Raw genomic sequence first — 21,467 nt, 5'->3', positions numbered from 1 at the left:
CTCTCCCACTTTCAAAGTACCACCACGACAGAAATGTCTGGCAGGGGAAATTACTGCCAGAAAAGTGCCAACATATTAAAACATTTATTTAAAAGATATAACTACCCGGACCTTTTCCAGCATTTCAGAATTTCAGACACAAGATATATTGTATCTAATATAGAAGGATTGGAGCAAACCATTGCCATTGAACTTTGCAGTGAGCGACACTCACCCTTCAGAAATTCTAATGGGGTACTCAACCTTGTGAATCAAGTAGGCTCTAAGGGTTTAGGTATATGCACAGAGTTATCATCCCCCTTGTACAGGGTCTGCTCCACATGTTCTTAGTAATCATCAATGTTTAATTTAACAGATGGTTGGAACCTGTACAATTCCTCTTACGATGTAGAGAGTATGGTTATATAATTTCCAATGTTGAATTAAAAGTAGAAATCCAACACCAAGTGATGCTGCTTATTCAATATAAGTTAATCTATCCTTTCTGCAGCTTTCTGAGTCTCTCTGATCTGAAATGTTTGAGACAATTTTATGTTTTAGGTATTACTGTCTTTTCTTGTCATTTAAGAGGTAAAACCAGAGGTGCATATTAAAAAAAAACATTAACCCTGCAATGAAGTAATTTATATAAAAGTTAGATTTGTGAACCCTGTTATTCTTACTTATAGTCTCTTGAATGAAGCAGAAAAACTAATTACCTTTATTTATACAGTCCCACTATAGCACTTTACAGCCAGCTGGAAGGAACAAATCACTGCTCTCAGGACAGCACTCTCTGCAATGAATATAGCAGGGCAGGCAGGGACAGGAGCAGGGCAGGGCAGGAGTGGGGTTATGGGAAGACTAAGGCTAAGGAAGTTTGAGAGATGATCTCTTCATCTTGTCACTTCCTGAGATTCTAAGCAGGGAACAGTCGAGATGAGTATGTCAATTTGGGATTTGTCAAAAAATGTAGTCATGTTGTCCCTTTCAACCTAAATTTCTAGGAGCCCAAACATCAACTGGCATTTCTACAATAAAATCTAAAATGGGGATTTCTTCTGTGCTTTTTCTTTAGATGTTAGTGAGTTGTTATGCTACTCTATAATTGTGAAGGTAGAAAAAAACCCAAGCCAACAGAAAACTTGTTTTTGAACCCTCTAGCAAATGAGGATAGTAAGTTCAGTGAGGCGTCTAAGCTATTGCATGGGTAATAATACTTGATTTAAAAAAAATCCTTTTGTATTTGTACACTTTGATTTTAAATGCTTTCAGGATGTTTTGGTCCAGTTTTGCTATAATTTTGTATTTTGTATAACTCAGGCTTAATGAGGTTGCTGGGATTCCTCCTCTAGAAAGAAAAAAATTCATATAATCTGTATAGGTGGTCCTTTTCATATTATACTTTTCAATGAGATGAGTGAAACCCATGCATGACTGCCAGCTTCTCTCTCCTGTCTCACCCACTGGCCATTCTTTGGAGAACTATCAAGGTGCAACCTGCCTCTCCCAGCCCAGCCTCTCCCTGTGGTCAATGAACACTTGCTGACTTTCTAGAGGTTATTCACAGTAGAAATTATGTAAATCAATTGCAGTCCCCGTGTAATCTTTCTAAGCATACCCTGTTTAGAGAGCAACTCTTCACCAACATGCAACAAGCTATTGCTAAGGCAATCAGAGAACACAAGAACACCCACACACACCACATCTTCCTGCTTTGTGTGCCAGAAAGCTGCAACAGTTCAAAACATGCAGGAAAAGGAAAATTTTCTGATGTAATTCTTTCCAGTAGCCATTTTTAAGACTTAGTGTATTATATTCTAGGTGTTCCAGGATGACCCACCATTTAGTTTATGCATTTCTTTCAGAAACAGGCTTGATCTTGAGACTCAAATGGGCTCACCTGATTTCAGGATTAGCAAAATTATGGTAAATGTCATGTAATGTACAACTACAAGCTGTAGCTGGCATGACTGGAGAGTGAAGATCCTGCTTCATAATTCTGTGTCTCTTCCAGGGAGAGGTGAGATATGTTTCCTTATCTTCACTTGGGGTTACCTGGGCCCAGGTGCGTGTGTTGGTTTTCTGTGGAACTCTGAGGGTTTTGTACAACTAACTATTTATTTATATGGGAAAAAAAAGCTAAAAAAGTAACTAAATACAACCACCACAAGACTTCTCCTTCTTTATTCCTAAGCTTTCCTCAGAAGAAGAGAAATATTGAAAAGACGATCAGTTTGATGACACCTTTAATAAGTAATTTTCCAATAAATTTTAAAATCTTATACCATAATTTCTAAATTGGAAATTAAAGCTCAAATTATTATGAAAAAAATAAGGTAAGCAAACAACAAAGCACAACAGAATTCCAATAAATATTACACTGATCAGTATAAAAGTATTTGAGTAACAAATATGTTCCCAAAACTCAGTAATCCTATCTGCAGGGGATTCTTTATCTTTCCAAAATTATCATCCTTATTGAGTTAAACAAAAATCTACTTTTTTATGGTCACCTCTAATTGACATTTATGTGTCACTACTGAGAGTCCACAAAAATCCTAAACAGTACCCATCCCATTTCACATGGCTTTTTATTCTTCTTCCTATGTCAGAGAGGAAGTTTTCATATCAACCAGAATAAACATTACAGTAAATAACTGATTCAGAATAAATTGGGTAAACATCTGCAGAACAGACAGAAGAATATCAGCCTGTGAAGGTGCCAGTGGAACACATTCTTGTTTAGATGTATGCAAAGCATGTCTTCAGCATGATGAAGTGCAAAACCCATCAAGTGGATATCAAATTACGCTTAGAATGCTGGTGCCAATTTAAGTAGCCAAACAAAACTGAAACAAAACAAATTTTATTTCTTTTTGGCTTTGGCTAAAATGCATAAAACTGATGTAGAAGCTCAAGCAAAGGTCTTTGCCTTCTGCTTCAGGTAAAGTTGTTCCCCTTCTGGTCTCTAAATAATTCATAAAACTGAGAGAGGAGACGGGGGAAACAATTTTCTATGCAAGAATATCTAAAGACTCTTTCAATTAATGAGAACTATCAGGAGACATATTCCATTTTTAAAAAATCAAGAAACAAAAATTTAAAGTTATATAGCTAAAAGATTAATTGCCACTAAAACTTCATAGAGAAATGGCATTCTATTAGAGGAAGGAATAGTAATTAAAATAAGAGATTTTAATGACAGAGCTACTACATTTTATCCATGAATTTGAAGGCATAAGTGCCATTCATTGAGCTCTATTGCTATTAATAGTATGTTTAGATTTTTTAAAAAAATCATTGTTAAATAATTTCATTAAGGAAAAGGACAAAAAATCTATGAAATAATGGTGATTGAAAAAAAGAAGAGTCCTATTCTACCATCTCACACCTTCATGTTGTCATATTAAAAAGTTCCCTATCTCAACAGCAAAAGCAATGCTGTATTCCAGAAACTGTGGGTGGGCAGAAATGAGTCACTTTGGCAACGATTTGCTTTGCATATCAATATAAACCAGAGAGGGAATTGATTTAATGTAAGGAACAACACACTGAATTATACACTCATGTACTGTAGAGAAACTTATGATTGTGGTTGCAACAAACATGACCAAATAATAAAGAAATCCATTCTATGAAAAGCTAATTCCTCATTGTAATAAAGAAAAATACTGGGCATGCAGGAACATCTGTTTTCAAGAAAATTAGAGCAAAATAAAATATTTCTCCAGAAGAGGATAAAAAATGTTTTGCTGACAGGAGAAAAAAAAAACCTAGAGAGGAACCAACAAAGACTCTCAAACAATCACTGCTTTCCAGGATTACCTGTTGCAGCAAACCACTGTATTATTGGGTTGAAAATTCTGTTCACCTGGGTTAAATAATTACTGAAATCAAAACTGAGCTCAAGTTTAGCCATCAAAGTTCCATTCCTACCTAGTTCTAAACAGAATCTGTAACTTAAACTATTGAAACTCTGCAAGAGACAAAAACGAAAAATATTCTTATAGAAATAGAATGTAATCAGCTGAAGGACCAGTGATGCCAGGAAAGACAGGCACACACACAGCTCTATCAGAAAACCTCACCTCTTCTCACAACTTGACTTCCACACTCATTTCTTCAAAAGGAAATCTCAGATGTTTTTAAAACGTAAATCTGTGGTTAACTGTATATAAACAGATAGAAATTTGTATGTATAAACAATTTAATCTTCAGCCTTACACATAAATACCTTTAGGCTCAATAACTTTAGTAAGTAAAACTAGGCTTTGTTATTGAAACTACGTAAAAAATAATTTGAGCGTACAACAAGAGTGAATGATTTAATGTATTTCATCTTAAATCTTTCTAGAAGGTGCACTGTGGTGTTTCTGCCCTTCTGAAATGCTTCCTCATACAAAACCTTCAAAGTTGTCCAGCTCTAGAACTGTGGCACCACTAAAGAGAGTGCACAACAACAGGGTAAATGAGATAAAGAATTTCTTTAAAAGAAACATTGACTTGAAATGTGAATAAAAGTACGACTTTAAATGTCTTCCAATCAAGTGGCACAATTTGAGTCTCACATTCAGTCTATCTCGGGTGTCATGGTGTAACCCCTGCCAGCAACTAAGCACCTCAGAGCTCACTCAACTTTTCCTGGTGGGATGGAGGAGACAATTGGAATGATTAAAGTAAGAAAGATCATAGGCTGATTTAGGAAAGATTAATAATTAAAATTTAAACAAATGCAGTACCTGAAAGAAAATGAACAGTAATAATGATAATAATGGAATATTACAAAAACATGAGAAAAATAAAGCCCAGGAAACACAAGTGATACAAGTGAAAAACAATTGCTCACCACCAAAAAATTGATACCCAGATGGTTCCCAAGCAACAGCTGCCCCCTGCCAAACTCCACCCATTTTACTGCTGAGCAGGAAACCATGTGGTCTGGAATATCCCCATGGTCCTGGCTGTCCCCTCCCAGCTCCTTCTGCACCCCCAGCCCCCTCGCTGGGGGGGCAGTGTGAGGGGCACAAGAGGCCTTGATGCTGCATGAGCACTGCTCAGCAATAGCTAAAACATCCCTGTGACATTTTCTAGCTCAAATCTGAAACACAGCACTATTCCAGCTTTCCAGCTACTGTGAAGAAAATTAACTCTATCTCAGCCAAAACCAGCATAATGGGGAATATATTTTTATGTCCTGAACTTTATAATACTATGTTCCAAGGCCAGCTTTTCCTGTTGGCAATGTTTGGTTTCAATTTATTATTTTAGCAGAAGAACTTACAACTTTTTACAAGTCTGTATAGCTTTAGGGTTTTGTTTTGTGGCATTTAAAAAAAATAATTACTGATGCATACACTTTTCCATAGTTTATCCTAGAATAACTTGATCTCAGGGCTCCTTTCTTTGCTCTTGGAAAAAAATCTGTCCTCTCAAAATATTGGGAGGCTCTGCTCCCAGCCTCCCTCATAATATCCCCTCACAACATCAGATGTGTTCTATTCCTCTAACTATATTCTTTCAATGTCACACTGCTGAATCTCAGGGAGATTAAATGTTCAGTATCTGAGTGAAACAAGGCAGGGACTTTTCAAATTGCAGGATCAGTCTTCCTAAGGGAGCCTATCTGATTGGAATTCAGCTGCTGGTGTCTATTATCAGATGTGAACTGGAAGCAGTGTCTTTCCCATGCTACCTGCATTTACCTCTGTCATGCAGAACTGCTATGGGAATGCCTGCAACAGGGGGCCAAGCCAGATCCAAATGAGCCGGTATGCTTACACAGAATAATTCAGTGCCTTACTTTTATCCTAGCTGAAATCCCCGAAGTGATACAGCCATCCATCCATGCCAGCTACCGAGAGCAAATTCAGATGAGTCTGTGAAAGCAGCACTAAAAAAATCACCGGAAAGCTGTCATGTGCCTTCATCACAAATGGAGATGTAGCAAGTATCTGTGGCCTGAAAGTGTGATTCTTGGAAGAACAGAAACACTGAAAGCATAGCACAAGGCAGACAGAACAGGATCTCACACAGAAGGGTTCAGGGCTAAGGTGCCAGAGCAGGAGCTCAAGCCCATGCTTAGACTCTATTTCCACAAGAAACAAGTGACACAGCTCCGATGATTCTCTGCATACTCTGCCTCCATCATCTGCCATTTATAAGCGACTCCTCAGGCAGGGAATGTCTGAAGGTGAGGCTGACTTTCAATAAAAATAAGGCATGACAGGTGAATTTTCAAGTCAGTGACCAAAAGACTGCTCTGCTCACACCCATGCACCTTTTTCAACCGTAGAGCAAGCCTATCAATGCCCAGGACCTGAATGCAACAGAACTAGGAAGATATAAAAATATTAGTGCTGCACTGACCTAAGAAGGCTCTGTCCATAGAAGATTAAAAGACAGCCAAAAGGCAAAAGAACCAGGTTGATTCATAACATCTCTGCACAGGAAGGCAGCAGATTTGAATCTCATCATATGACATTTGCAGCATGAGGAAAAGGTGACCTTGTTCATGCAGAAGACCTTGTACATAGGCAGAATTTCTCTTCAGCTTTTGTAACCAATTACATTTTAGCAACATTTTTACTGACATCATGTTTTTATGGTAATATAAAAGTATCTTGTAAATATATTAATCAGCTTTTATTCCTTCAGAGTTTAGATACAATAATCAAATATTATAGTTATCACATCCCTTTGGCTAGATTTAGTAAGTATAAATATTAAAAAATGCTTTCAGGGAACCTTTTTGAAAATATCCACTGAAGTCTAATTGCAATAGAGTATAGAAGAAAGCCAAATGTGACAAGCTGTATTTTACTTACACTATACAGTTCTCCCATACATAAAATAATTAAGATTACTCATTAAATTAGAACAATTAAAAAACTAAAAGTGCTGTTACAGTAACACAAAGGAATACACAGGGTATTAGTTATCAATGCTTTATTATTGAAAACAAAATTGAAATTCTTTTATCTGGCACATAAACAATTATTTCTACAAAAAGGAAAGTCTACAAATCTGATAATTTATACAAATAACAGTTTTTCAAAAAATAAAATTTTAATTTAGTAAACTTGTCTTGTGCTCTTTTTTTTTTTTTAGCACTGTCTGCAATAATCCACCACAAATCCCTGAGCAGAGAGACATATTTTAAACATGTTTTAAATTTATCCCAAAAGAAGAAAGTTATCAAGCCCAGACCTATATTAAAAAAATGTATTCAGGGAAATTCTTGGTAAATTTACGGTAGTCCTTTTTTCTTTTTCTTTTCCTTTTCTTTTGTTGTTTTGTTCTTTTTTTTTTTTTTTTTTAAAGAAACAAACAAAACCAGTTATCAATGCAAGCATGACACCGTATCACAGGAGTGCTCCCCTCTTCCCCGTTTTGTGCAATGAATACAAATTACCAAACAAGAATAAGTACAAGTTGAAGGAGACAAATAACCTGGTGAATGATTAAGACCAAGAAGCCATCGAAGTTTGATGGCTGTTGGGCAAATAAAGCTGCAGGATACCACAGTTCTATACCAAGCTCAGTTACACTTACTATCTATTTCTATATCTTTTCCCAGAAAGTCAGTAAAGCAGGAGAATAAGTTCAAGCTACCATTGCATTCTAACACTGGTTTCAACAATCAAGTAGAAATTCAACTTTTGATCCTTCAATTTTGCTTTTCCAGCAAGAACATTATTTGAGAAAAACTTGACACACTCCACAAAACCAAACATTCTTGCCCCTCTGGCCCTTCTGGTGGGCCAGTTGTAAACTTAGCAACTTATGGTATTTTAGTGAGCAAGAGGAAAGAAAAGGAAATACACATAGCTACAGTTTTTCTACTATACTGACTTTGAAACAGCTATTCCCCAATCTATTTCAATACAGATTTAAAATCCAAGTGTAAGGGTAGAATGACCAAGACGGTAGAGTATAACTCAAGTGTTCCCTTTCCCATTCAGTACATACAATAACCACAAAACAAATGCAGGTAAAACCAAGTAAAGGAAATAGCAACACTTAGAGACTGTTGTGTTAATGGCAGGTAACATTGCTGCAGTCAAGTAATAAATAAATAAATACAGCAAGGTGTTCTTTACATTTTTGTTGGAATGGTGCTCAACAGTTAAAAAGGAATACATAAACTAAAAACCCCAAACCCCTTTTCAGTAATAAAGAGTTTTAAACAGAAGATCCTGAAGAAGCTTCAGTTCAAGGTGCTCTACCACTTTAACATTTTATCTATCATTATGAAAGGAATATTGAAGCAGATACCAAAGGGCCATTAAATGAAATAGTAAATTTTCTTACAAGCAATAATACTTATTTCAAAGAAAGAAAGCAGTTAACAAATGGCCTGGAAAAAAGAATTACTAAAGCTTTATATACTTCAATTTAAAATAAATTATTTTTACATTTAAGATCTGAAGACTAAAACAGTAATGAGGCTAAATCATTCTGAAACAGAAATAAATTGAACCTCACCAAAAGCGTATTTAGATATTTGATAGCTCTGCTGCTAGCATGTGTCAGAATACAAAGAGAATGCTAATATTTGGTTAGAATCTGAATAGGTTTGTTTAAAACACCAACAATATGAAAAGTAACTGGCAACCACCATTACTGAATCCTCTTATTCTACACTATTTTAATCATGGGCAAATCGAGTCCCTTCAGTTATTCACTAGCCTCATCAATGCATAACATTCCCTTTTCTCTGAGTTGCTCATGAGGTCTCATTTTAGCCTACCCACTAATATTTTCAAATCCCATTTTAATTAGTAATTGCAAACATAGAATATGCAATGTCCAATTTAAAGTTGGTCTTATCTGATAGCAAAGTAAAGACAGTCAAACACATTATTCTTATTATAATACCAATTATTTTTTTCTAAGATGACAGTCTGACCACACTGATTTGGTATCAGGGCCAACATCCCTCTTGCTTGTATTACTAAATCACACCTCTGGTCTTTTTTTACCAGCCTACATTCTACATCTGATGTAGAATACAGACAGCTCCTTGGTCATTCTGTCTACCTCACAGAAATTTGACTATGTATCTCAAGAAAACTGCGCTATTAGTTAGCAAGCTGAAGTATCAGGCATATTCTCAGTAAACAACTTGCAATGCTGTCATCTAATCATGTGACAGGTTTGAAAAAAATGGGCCATATAAGCTGCAAAATTGGCTAGCAAGTGGTTCAAAAGTGAGATACAGCAGCATTAAGACAAACTGCAAACACACTGGATTTAGTACACATTTTAATGAGTTACAGTATCAGCAAAATACTTTGACCTACTATTACCACTTTAACTCCCATATGGCTTAGTGTATGCTGTGTGATTTTCCCTCAATATTTCTATGACAGTATACATTTCAAGTACCCACCCAAAAGTAAGCAATATGGGATTTGCAATTATTGATCAAATATACCGAAACACCTTCTCTCACGTGCCATTGTTCCAAATATTTGTTGTGTAACAAGTTCTTCATGAATCCCTCAAAGTCTCCCTTTTTCTATTTCTCTAGCAGAATAGCTTCTCCTAGCAGCAATTAGGACCTCTGATCCTTGCAGTCAAGTCCAGCAAGTTCTCTGACCTGACAACTCTGTGGAAGTTCAAGTTCTTGGGTTTAATCACTTCAAAGAAAAGAAGTTCAGAGTTTTCATCATCATGTTTTGGATGTTTTCAAACCTTGTTTCTCCATGATATTCCACAGTTTGCGAAGATTGGACTGGGTGATGACATCATCAGGTTTCAGTTGAAGAGCAAGGAGGTAGTTTTCTTCAGCCTCTTTCAGTTTGCCATTCAGATGGAGAATAGCTCCAAGATTCATTAGGGCAGCTGGATACTGGTACCAATTAAAAAAAAAAAAAAAAGAAGGAGGAATATTACAAATATTTTCAATATTTTCTTTTCAGACAATCTTCTTCCACTTAAATTACTCCCTTATGTTCGCTGATTTTTCATGGAAGCAATTTAGTAATTTAAGCAAATACAGATAACAAGAAAAAGTTTCTGAACAGCTGCTGTGCAGTTTGTGCTTTAAACAGGTCAAGCTCTAGTGCCTACAGACGTAAGACTTCTCTCTTTAATGAGAAAACACAGAACTCAAAAAGCTTTAAATGTGGTGATGTTGGCATAACACAGGTTCCAAGAGAAGATTAAAGTAATCCAAGAGTGAATTAGCAACAAGAATTTAATTTTAAACAAACCCCTTGCCAATAAAGAGTTTATAATCATTGGAAATAATTAACACAATAATAATTGGAACGTATCCCTTTCTTCTCTTTGTCTTAATTGCAACTGGCAGAGAATACAGCCTGCTCTCAGATTCTAAGGATGTCCAGAGGTTCTAGGATATCCATTTAAATGCAGGTTGTGGAAATTATTTCTTAATGAATGATTGAATAAAATTAACAGTGGTGGAAAAATGCTATTTTAATAATAAAAATGTTAAAATTTTGTAACAAATCAATTTAAAAGCTTATGTTACTAGAATTTTTTTTCATGTTTAGCTAAGACAAAATGCTTAGCTTGTTTTTATTTTTTTCATCTCTAGGTTATTCCATTATGAAATAATAGGTTCTTCATGATAATGGCATGCCTGGTCACTGGAATTAACAAATATTAAAAGGGCAGAAAAGCACATTTATAAAGCTGAAGAGTTTAAACTACCTTTTGGCAAGCACCAAAGGTATTCACATCCTAGTGAGAGCACAGTAAAGGCTTTTGTCAAACTAGTACTTTGCATTTTGAAGAAAACTGGGGGAAAAAAAACCACACGAAGTTCACTATGGTTCTCACCCTCAGGTCAGCCTAAGTTTCAATGACCTTTAGGAAAACTCACTTTCAAAGTCACATAGTTTTGCCTCAGAGGATAAGTGTTTCAAGCCACCACTCAGCAGTGTTCACTCAGCAGTGTTCTGCTCAAAATAATATTCAAAATGTGAATGGCATATCAAGTTCAGACTACTGTGAGGGTGTGTTGGTATGCTTTAGGAGCTCTTCAATGACAATAACTTCAGGAAAGTGGTTAGACACTGGAACAGGTTGCTCAGAGAAGCTGTGGAAGTGTTCAAGGCCAGGTTTGATGAGGTTCTGAGCAGCCTGGTCAAGGTGTCCCTGCTCATGGCAAGAAGGTTGGAATTGATGATGTTCAAGGTCCCTTCCAACACAAACCATTTGATGATTGTATGAAAATATGTTAGGTAGAAGGCCAATAAAATATGCACTACAGTTGGTCTCTCAGACTGACGTGGCAATAGGAAATCATTACGATGAGGAAGACTTACCTTTGTTCCAAGCCTCTCCACTACAAAGTAAAACTTATTACCCTTATCCTGTTTAATCAAGCTCCAACAAAATACCTATAATTCTTATGTCCAAAACCTAAATTTTGTGGTGCAAATGTTGTTCAGATAATTCCAATGCTCTATATTCTCATACTATATATTCATATTTTTTCAGCTTTCTTCTTGCTTCTTTTAACCTATGAATGCACACATCACAAAAACTCATGAAGAACTGTGATGCATCAAATTTTCAAAACAAATGGCTTAGAGTTTCAAAATTATGCAAAACAAAATTAGTTCAGCTCTCCTTACTGTAAACATCACAATGCTAATGAAGAGGAATCTGAAGATGTAATTTTTAGATTTACTTTTTCTTGCCTTACCCTGACAGATTTTTTCCACCTCCTGTAAATCATTCTACTGTGAATCAAAAAACCAAAAAATGCCAGCTGGGTTTTATACAGTTTTATCAGTTAAATACTCTTCAAAAGAAGGGAAAGTAGGCCCCTGAAATGTAATCTATGCTACACGTAACTCATATTGGCAGCCATATTTTCCTAGCTCCATCTTTGAAGTGCCAGTCTTGCATACTGTTTTGTAATGAAATAATATACTCCTTAATTGCAGGTGTTCTGGGTGCTAACTGATGTTATTAAAGTGAGGAACGCATGGAAATCAGCTCCCATGTACATTGATGACTGTCTAAATACCCCCATATCTAATTCATTATTAGACTTCAGATTGTTTGAGAGAATTTTCTCAAATCATGAGTAGGAACGTCCATTCCCTCTAGTCATCATATTTCTTTGTTTAATCAGAGTTCATGAATGAAAAAGATTTCTTGAAATTATTGACACAGAGCTGTCCTCTCACTTGAATTATAACTATGCGCATGTTTGCACTGAGACAAAGCTTACAATGGATGAGGACTAAAAATATCTTAAACCTAGAAAAACTCATAGAAATAAAACACATGATTAAATGTGCTCAGAGCTAATTCTACAGCATTCACAAAACTTACTGTACAGGAAATAACTCACTTGTCTCATATGGCTTCCAGAATTCCTCCCCATTTCCTCCATACCCTCCTGAAAATATGGTGTGTGTATGGGAATAATCAAGAACATCAGCTATGTAAGACTACATGCCCAGCTAAGAAACTCTTCTACCATCATGTCTTTAATTTGGTACATAATTTCACAAGAGCAAGCAACAAAAACAAATAAAATTAACAAACTGCATGCCTTTTAACTGAAATTTTCCAACTTCTACACACCATTTTTGATTTCCTGCAGGCCTAACAAATTCTAGGTCATTAAGTTCTACACAAAGGTATCCATGGAAAATGTGAACTGATAAATAATTTCAGGTATGAACTGAAAGTTCACTCCAGTTCCTTCACATTTCAGATAAGGAAGTGCACAGGATTTTAGAAAGACTGCTCCCCAACTTTCCAGGACATCAGCCACCCCAATATTTATGGTTTATTGTAACAGTCACAAGAGTTTTGAACATACGCAAGATTCTTCATCAGTGGCACTGCTCTCTGGCATTTTAAAAAGATGGTCAGAGGATAAGAGAGCAAGAGACATTTGCTGTAGTTTTGCTTAACATAGATTGTCTTTTATTAAAGACAGCTGATGAAACTTTTCAGTAGGTTAACAAAGGCAGTCAGCAGCTACCACTGCAATAACATGGGACTTGTAGCACTGTATAACAAATGACACCACCTACTACTTCAGAGACTTGAAAGGAGAAACAGGCCTGCCTTCATTTCCTTCTGGAGACAGATGCTTTACATCAAAAATAGCTGACTGGCATTTCTATTGAGGTTATAAATGCTGTCTTTTATGGTCTATTTGGAATTATTCCCATTATTAGCATTTTACCATGGTGTGCTTGTTTCCTTAGTGGTTTTCTGGGGGCGGAGGGGGAAGGTGCTCATGGGGAGGAGGGAAAAGGAATAACAGATTAGTTAATGAATAATGAAATAACACAAGGCAAGCATTTAGTTGCCTGAGGTGGTTTTGGTTTACATTGATGACAATTTTTTCAGATTTTCCCTTAAGTACCAAAGTAAAAGGAGAGCACTGGGCCACGCAAAAATCTTATCAAAAAGTCCTCTCTAAAATGAGAGAACTATAGAATCTTCAAATAATTGAAAATAATTCTGAGTAGTATTTCAGGATTACACTACTGTAACCGTATACAGCATTGGACCCACAAACAGAATCAATCTAATGACATAGAAGATTAACTGTCTTCTTGTTTGTCATCTCTGGCTCCACATACAGCAAATGCCATAGCAGAAGTACAGTCCCAAACACAAAAAGACAATTTTACTCCTACATGGTCAAAGAAGTTATGGTGAGAGAACAAATACACAAACACTTAATCTAGCACAAATATACCTTTTGTATGGCAGAGAAGTATGAAAAAAGAGCAGTCCAAACAAAAGCAAGGAAATCCGAAATTGTTTTCCTCAGAGCTTTGCTTACAGATGACCTTTGCTCAACACCACTGAGATGAGGGCATTAGATTCTCAGATGAAAGAGCATTTTGTTGATGCTGGGATACTTCTAAGGAAATTATGGCAATTTTTACCCCAGTAGAATCACAAGTGCAAGATACTTCTCAATTACCCATTTTAAAGAGTCACTGAAAAGATCTTGCCAAAATCCATCTCGCTCCTAAGCAATTACTGCTGTGTCTGATACTGTAGATGTTTCAAAACAACCCCAGGACTGTTTAATGAATAGTGTAATAAGTGTGACCAACCTACCAGAAACACAGAGGCTGTGTATTGTTTTACAAAAGTGCAATTAAGGACACATTCTTTTAAGAATTTCTTTTCGGTTAAAGAAGGACATAAAACATCAATCTCAAATGAATATTTCATGTCAGCACTTCGAGTTTAAAAGGGGTGAAAAATTCAGATATTTCCCTTTGATAACTGAAGACACACAGGCGGTACAATGACTGAGGAGTCAATCAGAAGAATATTAGTTCTAGAATGGCTCACTAGGCATGAAGGAAAATCATGGTGGACTGCTGCATCTGATCAGTGGCCACTAAGTAATGCTGTCATGCCCTTTCTTATCCTTCTACACTGATAGCAAGAATTTTCTCTTGAACTTTTACTACTGGTGGAAAGAAAAGCAGGGGAGGAACATGCTGAGAGACAACTGCTGCCAACTGCATCTTACTCTCCATTGACAACACTGTAAATTCATCAGTGGCATATGGAAGCAGACATTTTTATCAGAATGATCTGGTGTTCTCAGATAAACCAAGCAGCAGTTATGGAGAGAGCCTCATGTTTCTACCTGTTTCTCTACACGACAAGGCTTCAAAGAACTGCAGTTTACATATGCTGTGTGTGGTATTTTGTCACAAAGAGTACATGATCCACAACTAAGACACTGATCTCCTGTAAGCTGGCTAAGACAACAAAAGTCAATTGTCTACGTACTGATAATTTGGTGCAAAAAACATTCTAGATCAAGATGACAGGATGTATTGCAAAGTAGTATGGATCAGACAGAATAAAAAAGTTAAAATTCAAAGTTGAAAGGGATTTCCGGTGTTATAAAACCAGACAGCAAAACATTCAGTTCTGCTGGAAAACAAATAAACAAAAAAAAATCAGGATCTTTGCAAGCTCTTAAAATGGAAAAATGCTTTGCAACTGTTCCTCTACAAAAGTTAAGTACACCACTTAAATTTCAAATCTGCTTATGAACAATTTTAGTAAGTATGCTTTTGTGTCAACAACAGTTTTCAGTTTAAACAGTTAAGAGAGGAAATGGAGAGGAAAACATTTACCCTGCCAGTATGATTTTGAACACAGAGCACAGTTTCCACTGTTGTATTAGTCAGAAATGGACATAAACATCTCTGCTGCAAAGGGAACCTGTGTCCCTATCTAATTACCTTAAGAATGAGTAACATAAATAGCTATATAAATTTAAAGAACAATAAACCAAGGCTCTGGAGGAGAGTAGATCCTTGGATTCAGTCATCATCTTTAAGAGTAGTACTTATCTATTATTTACTAACATATAATTGAATAGAAAGAGACCTCATTCATTGTTCACCAAACTAACACATTTCCAGGCAAGATGAACGTCCTGAAGAAAAAAAAGGACCTCCAGAGAAATAAAAAATAAATTTTAAAAAAATTAAGCAAATAGCAATTAAATTGTTTCTGTTGAACACTATTTATATAGTCTTGGGTGAGGATAATATATTATGCTAATAAGGCAAAAAAACCAGAATGAGTTAATACCTGGTCACCTTAACAGCTGATGACACTACAAAAACATTAGGTCATGCTTTTTATTTTTAGTTTTTTTATTCTTTTAAACTTGGATACTCTCATCTGGACACCTAAGCAGATGACACTTTGACCCACCTGGTAAAGGGAGGATATATATGGAAATTGTATGCATCTAACCTCGTGTATTTTGAAACACTGAAGACTCTTCTATCTCAAATTGCAAACTACAATGATATGTACATTTGATATGTACATTTAAAGCCAGAAATTAAAAAGTGTTTCTCACTGTTTTTCTCACCACAAGAATACTATGAAATTATTCAGTTTGCTTCTGGATTGAGACATCAGCACCATTAAGGAAACCCTTAATGTGAATCAGGGAAGAGTTCTAGACTTGGCATAGGAAGGAAGCATCAAGCAGTCTACTTTGTTTCTCAAATTACCACACCAATAGGGGACATTTTACTATCAATGTTCTCCAACCAGTGGAGATGGTTTTTCCCCTCAACTTCTTGTTCATCTCAACCTTCCAAGACTGCTCAGCATATTATAAACATAGTTATCCAAAAACCGAACTACCATATATGGATACATGTTATATTGTGATGCTGAAAAACTAGCTACCACTGGCCTTCATGTAAGTTGAGGGCAGGCCAGTTTACAGATCAGCAATTTAACAAAAGCACGTGTTACAACTGTTAAAAGCTGTAGATCCTAACAACAGCTGAAAACATCCCACAAAAATGTACTTACACTTGTAATTTCTGTGTATCTAGACATTTTTTCCCAATGGTCATGCATCAATTGCTTTGGTTTATGCTTAAGAAGTCTCCTAGCAATCACTCAGTTTATATGGAAACTGTAATGGATGTTTTTAGATAACATACCCGTATTACCACAAGAAAAGCTAAAGAGAAGCATACATTATGAGCATTTCATATAACAGTTGTATTTTTTTAAAAAAAAGGTAACATTTTCCAGACCTCAAAGTGTTTCTAATTAAACTTCTTTGCTTTCCAGCTTAAATGTTGTCATCAGTATAGGATAGGATAATCTTATTCAGTTTTCCACATACTTTAGGATTTAAAACAACAACAACAAAAAATTACTTAATTTTTGTTTATCGAAACCCAACTGTCTGTAATTTGATGATTTTAATATATAGTTATGATTATAAAACAATAACTTACTTATCTTATCCACCACAAATATACTGCATACTAAGTAGGAAGTCTGTACTTCAAGCAAATTAAAAACCTGGTGAACAGAAATATCATCTGTACTATCATAATGACAAATAGAAATTGCTCAAAATCTTTCACTAACAGAATTTTGTTGTATTAAGACAAAGTAAGTTTATTAAAAATGAAAATCAGTTTGTGAGTAAATTGCATTTTCTTTCTAAACCTTGGAAAACAGAAAAGCAAAGGGCTTTGTGTTGTTGCCTAAAGACAAAGCCCACTTTTAATTTAAAAGAAATGTAAAATGCTAAAAAAAAAATATAATGTACTTCACCCTAGCAGCTCACATGCAGGACTGATTAGAATAGCTGTCCACATTAACACATGCAAAACTGACTAATCTTCAGAGAAAGGTCTAATCCACGTACCATCCGAGCTTTTAATCACAATTATACTCACACTATTAGCATTAAAACATGTTCATTTTTCCAATCAAATAAAGTGTCATTAGAAAATAAAAATGTCTGCTGAGAATGAATGCATTATTCACTTACTTTTGCCCAGATACTCATCAAATACATCGGTACACAGAGAAGGCTGTAAGCTTTACCAAGATGCCTGTAACAGGCATATTGCATTAGTGTTTCTGTTTTCAAGTAGAACAGAAAACAACTGCAGTTTCAAAAAGAAGTAATGTTGATTTCTAGCCTTGAAAATTTAACTAAGTTCTAGTTAGGGGAATCTCAATATAATGAGATTTCCAATATTTCCACTCAAATGTTCAGTTGAACATTAAATTTCCAACAAGCCTTTGCACCTTTGGCTGACAACTGAATTAAATGCTTGATAACTAGATTAATATTGGTATAACTGTACGTTTTCCCAAACTATTTAGGTATTTATAGTCAAAAGGCATTGTTTTTAGGCACATTGTATAAACCATTATGCAACTTGACATAGTGCTCTGAGCACAAAGAACAATAATCTTGTTAATTTTTTTTAAAGGCTTCCATCATGCACAATCATTATTAAGACAGTCCACAGACAAAGGGTGGTCTTAGATCATTACAGAAAACACTAGGAGCTTCTAAGGCATTGCATCTTTTTCTTCTCTTTGTCCTTTTTGATCTGGCTCCTATCACTTCCATGCTTTTTACCTAATGCAATAAGCTTACGCCCAAACTTGTCTTGAGTTTGATTTTTACACACAGAATTATGGGAGCAGCTGAGAAGAGAGGCACGTACTAGAGGTCCTTTGCAAAATGCTGAATTACAGTGTTCTATGTAATTCATAAAAATTCATGCCTTACTTTTTGGCCGCCAGTAACTTGCAGGTGTCCCCTGTACAATATTTAGCAATTAAATGCACAGTACATATTAAAATTATTAACTTCCACAGTAAGTGCACGGATTTAATTTTTATTCTTACAGCTTAAAGATTTCAGGGATGCAGTTTCTAAAATTTGGTCTTTTGATCGTTAATAGTAATTGCTCACTAGGCTTTTACAAGCTTGTGACTTCTGAAAAAACAAAATTACTTGCAGCTAGGGTAGCCTTATTTACCACATCTGAATAGTGACACGTGTTTACAGCAATTAATATCAATAATAGCAAGACATGTTCAGCGGTAAATTACACATTCTACTCTGAAAGACTGCGCCTGATGAAGCATATGCTGAAAAATGCTGTTTATTAAACAGAAGTTTTCTGTATTTGTCAAACAAAAGTTTTAAGAAATGGACACATGAATCAACAATTTAAATATTTTCCTTTTTTAAAAGCATTAAATTAATTACTTCTAAAGGCACAGGAGGACAATTAATATTTGCAGGACTAGCACCAAGAAATCAAAATTCAATTCCTGCCTCTGAAATTCAGTTTTAGAAATTATTCAGTGAAACCAGATGCTTGCTCCAAACTGGACCAGAAAAAGCCCTCCATGGCTGGGGCAAAGTATACTCCAGAGCCAACAGAATTACGAAGCAATTTTGTAGCTGATGACTCACATTATTTTGCTTCAGTTTTTACTACACCTATCACTCATTCTATATGAACCCCACAGGATCCCACAGAAATCAACTTAGGGTTCTACCAGTGAACTTTCTGTTCAAGCTCATTTTTCCACCCAAGCCAAAAAGATTGTCTCCTGTGCAATTTCCATAATCTCTGTTCAGAGAGCACTTTCTTCCTCTATTATGGGTAAAACATTCAACTTGTGAACTAGTCAGCAAAAAAAACTCTAGCAATGTAGCTATCTGAATAGAATTTTCCAAACAGAATTAATGAAGGATCGTGGATCTTTCAAAAAGAACAGAAAATGTCTGATAATTTTAGGTGCATTTAAATGTAGTCAGAATGTAAAAAAATGAAGTAGAACTACTGAGTTGCAATAAAACTCCACCAAATAAATCCACCATAAATGTATTAATCATTCGCCTCCATAGAATCTAAGAGACATACAGCAAATCTTCCTATGGAATTTAGTCTAGGGGTTTTATTGTGGATTTTATTTACTGTTGCTGCTTTATTGGAAGAAGTTTGTATTTTCTTTCATGCTGTAATTGTTTGCAATTAGCTTGAGGCAGCCAGATGTTGAGGCAACTGGCACTGTTAGAAACCATAATGTCAGATTAAAGTTATTTATTGTTAAGGAAGACAATCCTTACTGGAACACCTGAAGAATTAGTAGAACTTCCTCAGCTTAGTAATAAAGCTGTTCACTGTATGGGAGACATTTCAATTGGGTAGGTACAATGGATTGCACATTTGCTCTCCAGTAAACCTATCTGTGGTAAACAGACTCATGTGAATGCAAAATGAAGAGGTAACCAATAAACCGTGGGGTTCAGACAGTCTCAAAAACAGACTGTTCCTTGGGGAAAACAAGCAACTCTCCATCCCCTCCCCACTGCACCTTCTCATTTGAAGGCATCTAATCTCTGGACTAACTTTCTGAAGCAAAAATACGTTTAAACTGATACTGAAGATACTCTTAAATTAAAACAAATTCAAAGCAACTTACCTCATACAGACACCTCCCACCCATCCCCTTTCCAGCAGTCTGCAAATGTACAGTTCTTCTCAGGCAGATCTCAGAACAAAACCAGCCTCACTACAGGGCATTTCTCCTAAATACATGAAATTACATTCAACCCAAAGGCGTGGGAGGGTGGGGGAGAAGACCACTTGCAGCAAAACCATCTTGTGAGAACGAAACTTTCTCCAGAACTTGGGGGTGGGAAATCTAGTAGGATATGTCAATACACAATTAAAAATCATTCCTAGATTGAGAAATATATCAGAACTACACATTAAGAAGAAAATTAGGAAGTTATTTATTGCAAAACATCCTATTGAGAATGTACAGTTGCTGGATTTATTTAATGGGCATTAAACTCACATTCTTAAGAGTTCTAATTGTGTGATAAATCCCTTGCATTGTTTCTAGAATCAGCACTAGAACACTCTATTAGGAAAAGCCTTGCTGGATTCTCTTTTAATTGCGTTCAAACAGATGGTTTAATTTCTGAAATGCTGATCTACTGGTGTGAGTTCTCTATTTCACGGCACTTTATTTCTGATTGACGCCAAGGGCAAATTTACCAGGCAAAGGCAATCTCCCTCTCTCCAGAAACTGATGTAGGCAGCACAGTATCCCCTGCCATATTATTATCAGACTCTAAATCACAGTCAAGTGCATAAGTCTATCTATGATATACCATCTTCAATTCCACAATTTCAGCAGAGACTGTATCTTCACAAACTACTACCTCTCATCATCTCAAAGCATAATGATTTGTTTTATTTAACTCAATAGTACAAGTCTAGACTATTTAGTTTCCTATTAAGTAGTTTCAAAAACCTAGTTTTCAAATTATTCTGTAAAGGAACATCACAGTTGAGTACAAACACAAACATTGTGCAGTTCTTTTCATTCTTGAATAGTAAGCACAGAAAAAAAAAGAATATCTGCCTACTAAGATGTGGAAGAAAAACACTAAAATGCTAGATGAAACAAATCTGCACTCCAAGGGATGGGCTTACCTGACTTTACATCTTTTTTTTTTATTCAAGCATTTTTGATGGTGGACTGAACATATCTATACATGAGATAAAGACTACATGAGATAAAGACGGGCATAATGAAAATACATAGTAAAAATGTGAGATTTCCATTCAAGTTAACTGAGGTGCAGTCCTACAAAATTTCTGAATCAAAGGCTTGATAATGAAATAGCTCAAGTATTATTTGGTATGAGAATGCCTTCACTTTTGAGAATTTATGAACTATCCAAGGATTACATGACCTAATGGCACTAGAAGAACATGGGTAGGTGCCCAGAGAGAAAACAGAATCTGTAAATTAATACTTCGCAGATTAACTTCTTGAGAAACATACTAAACCAACAATAAACATGTATTATTTTTGTGAAAACATGTTCTTTTTCTTTTTTGGAGATTTAGTCACATAACATTTTGAACCTGTGGGGAACAGAGCCTACAATGGAAAATGGTTGCATTAACCAAAGTACCCTGGGGTACTTTTTTTTTTTCTCTTTTTTTTTTTTTCTTTATTTTTTGTGAAGAAAAGACTTTACTAGCAAGCACACAAGGGATTGCCATGAGACATACTGAAAACCTGATATGACCTATGTGTCAAGTAAATACCATACGAATTATCAGAGTTTCTTTCTCCCAGACTACAGTACAAAATTACTGTTTCAACAG

General features: G+C 35.7%; 1 protein-coding gene across 2 annotated transcripts in view; it reads right to left on the bottom strand.

Annotated features, from left to right (window-relative positions):
• Positions 1-6,910: 6,910 nt before the first annotated feature.
• Positions 6,911-21,467, bottom strand: part of TMTC2 (transmembrane O-mannosyltransferase targeting cadherins 2) — a 236,123-nt gene continuing 221,566 nt past the window's right edge. For both annotated transcript variants that reach the window (XM_041409862.1, XM_041409863.1), the window contains one exon: positions 6,911-9,835. In XM_041409862.1, the coding sequence (XP_041265796.1) occupies positions 9,656-9,835 (180 nt within the window). In that variant the 3' untranslated portion in view covers positions 6,911-9,655. The remainder of the gene's footprint in view (positions 9,836-21,467) is intronic.

Source organism: Onychostruthus taczanowskii, unplaced genomic scaffold, assembly GCF_017590055.1.
Source record: "Onychostruthus taczanowskii isolate IOZ18803 unplaced genomic scaffold, ASM1759005v1 scaffold31, whole genome shotgun sequence".
NCBI lineage: Eukaryota > Metazoa > Chordata > Aves > Passeriformes > Passeridae > Onychostruthus > Onychostruthus taczanowskii.
This window is presented reverse-complemented; position numbering and strand designations above follow the sequence as displayed.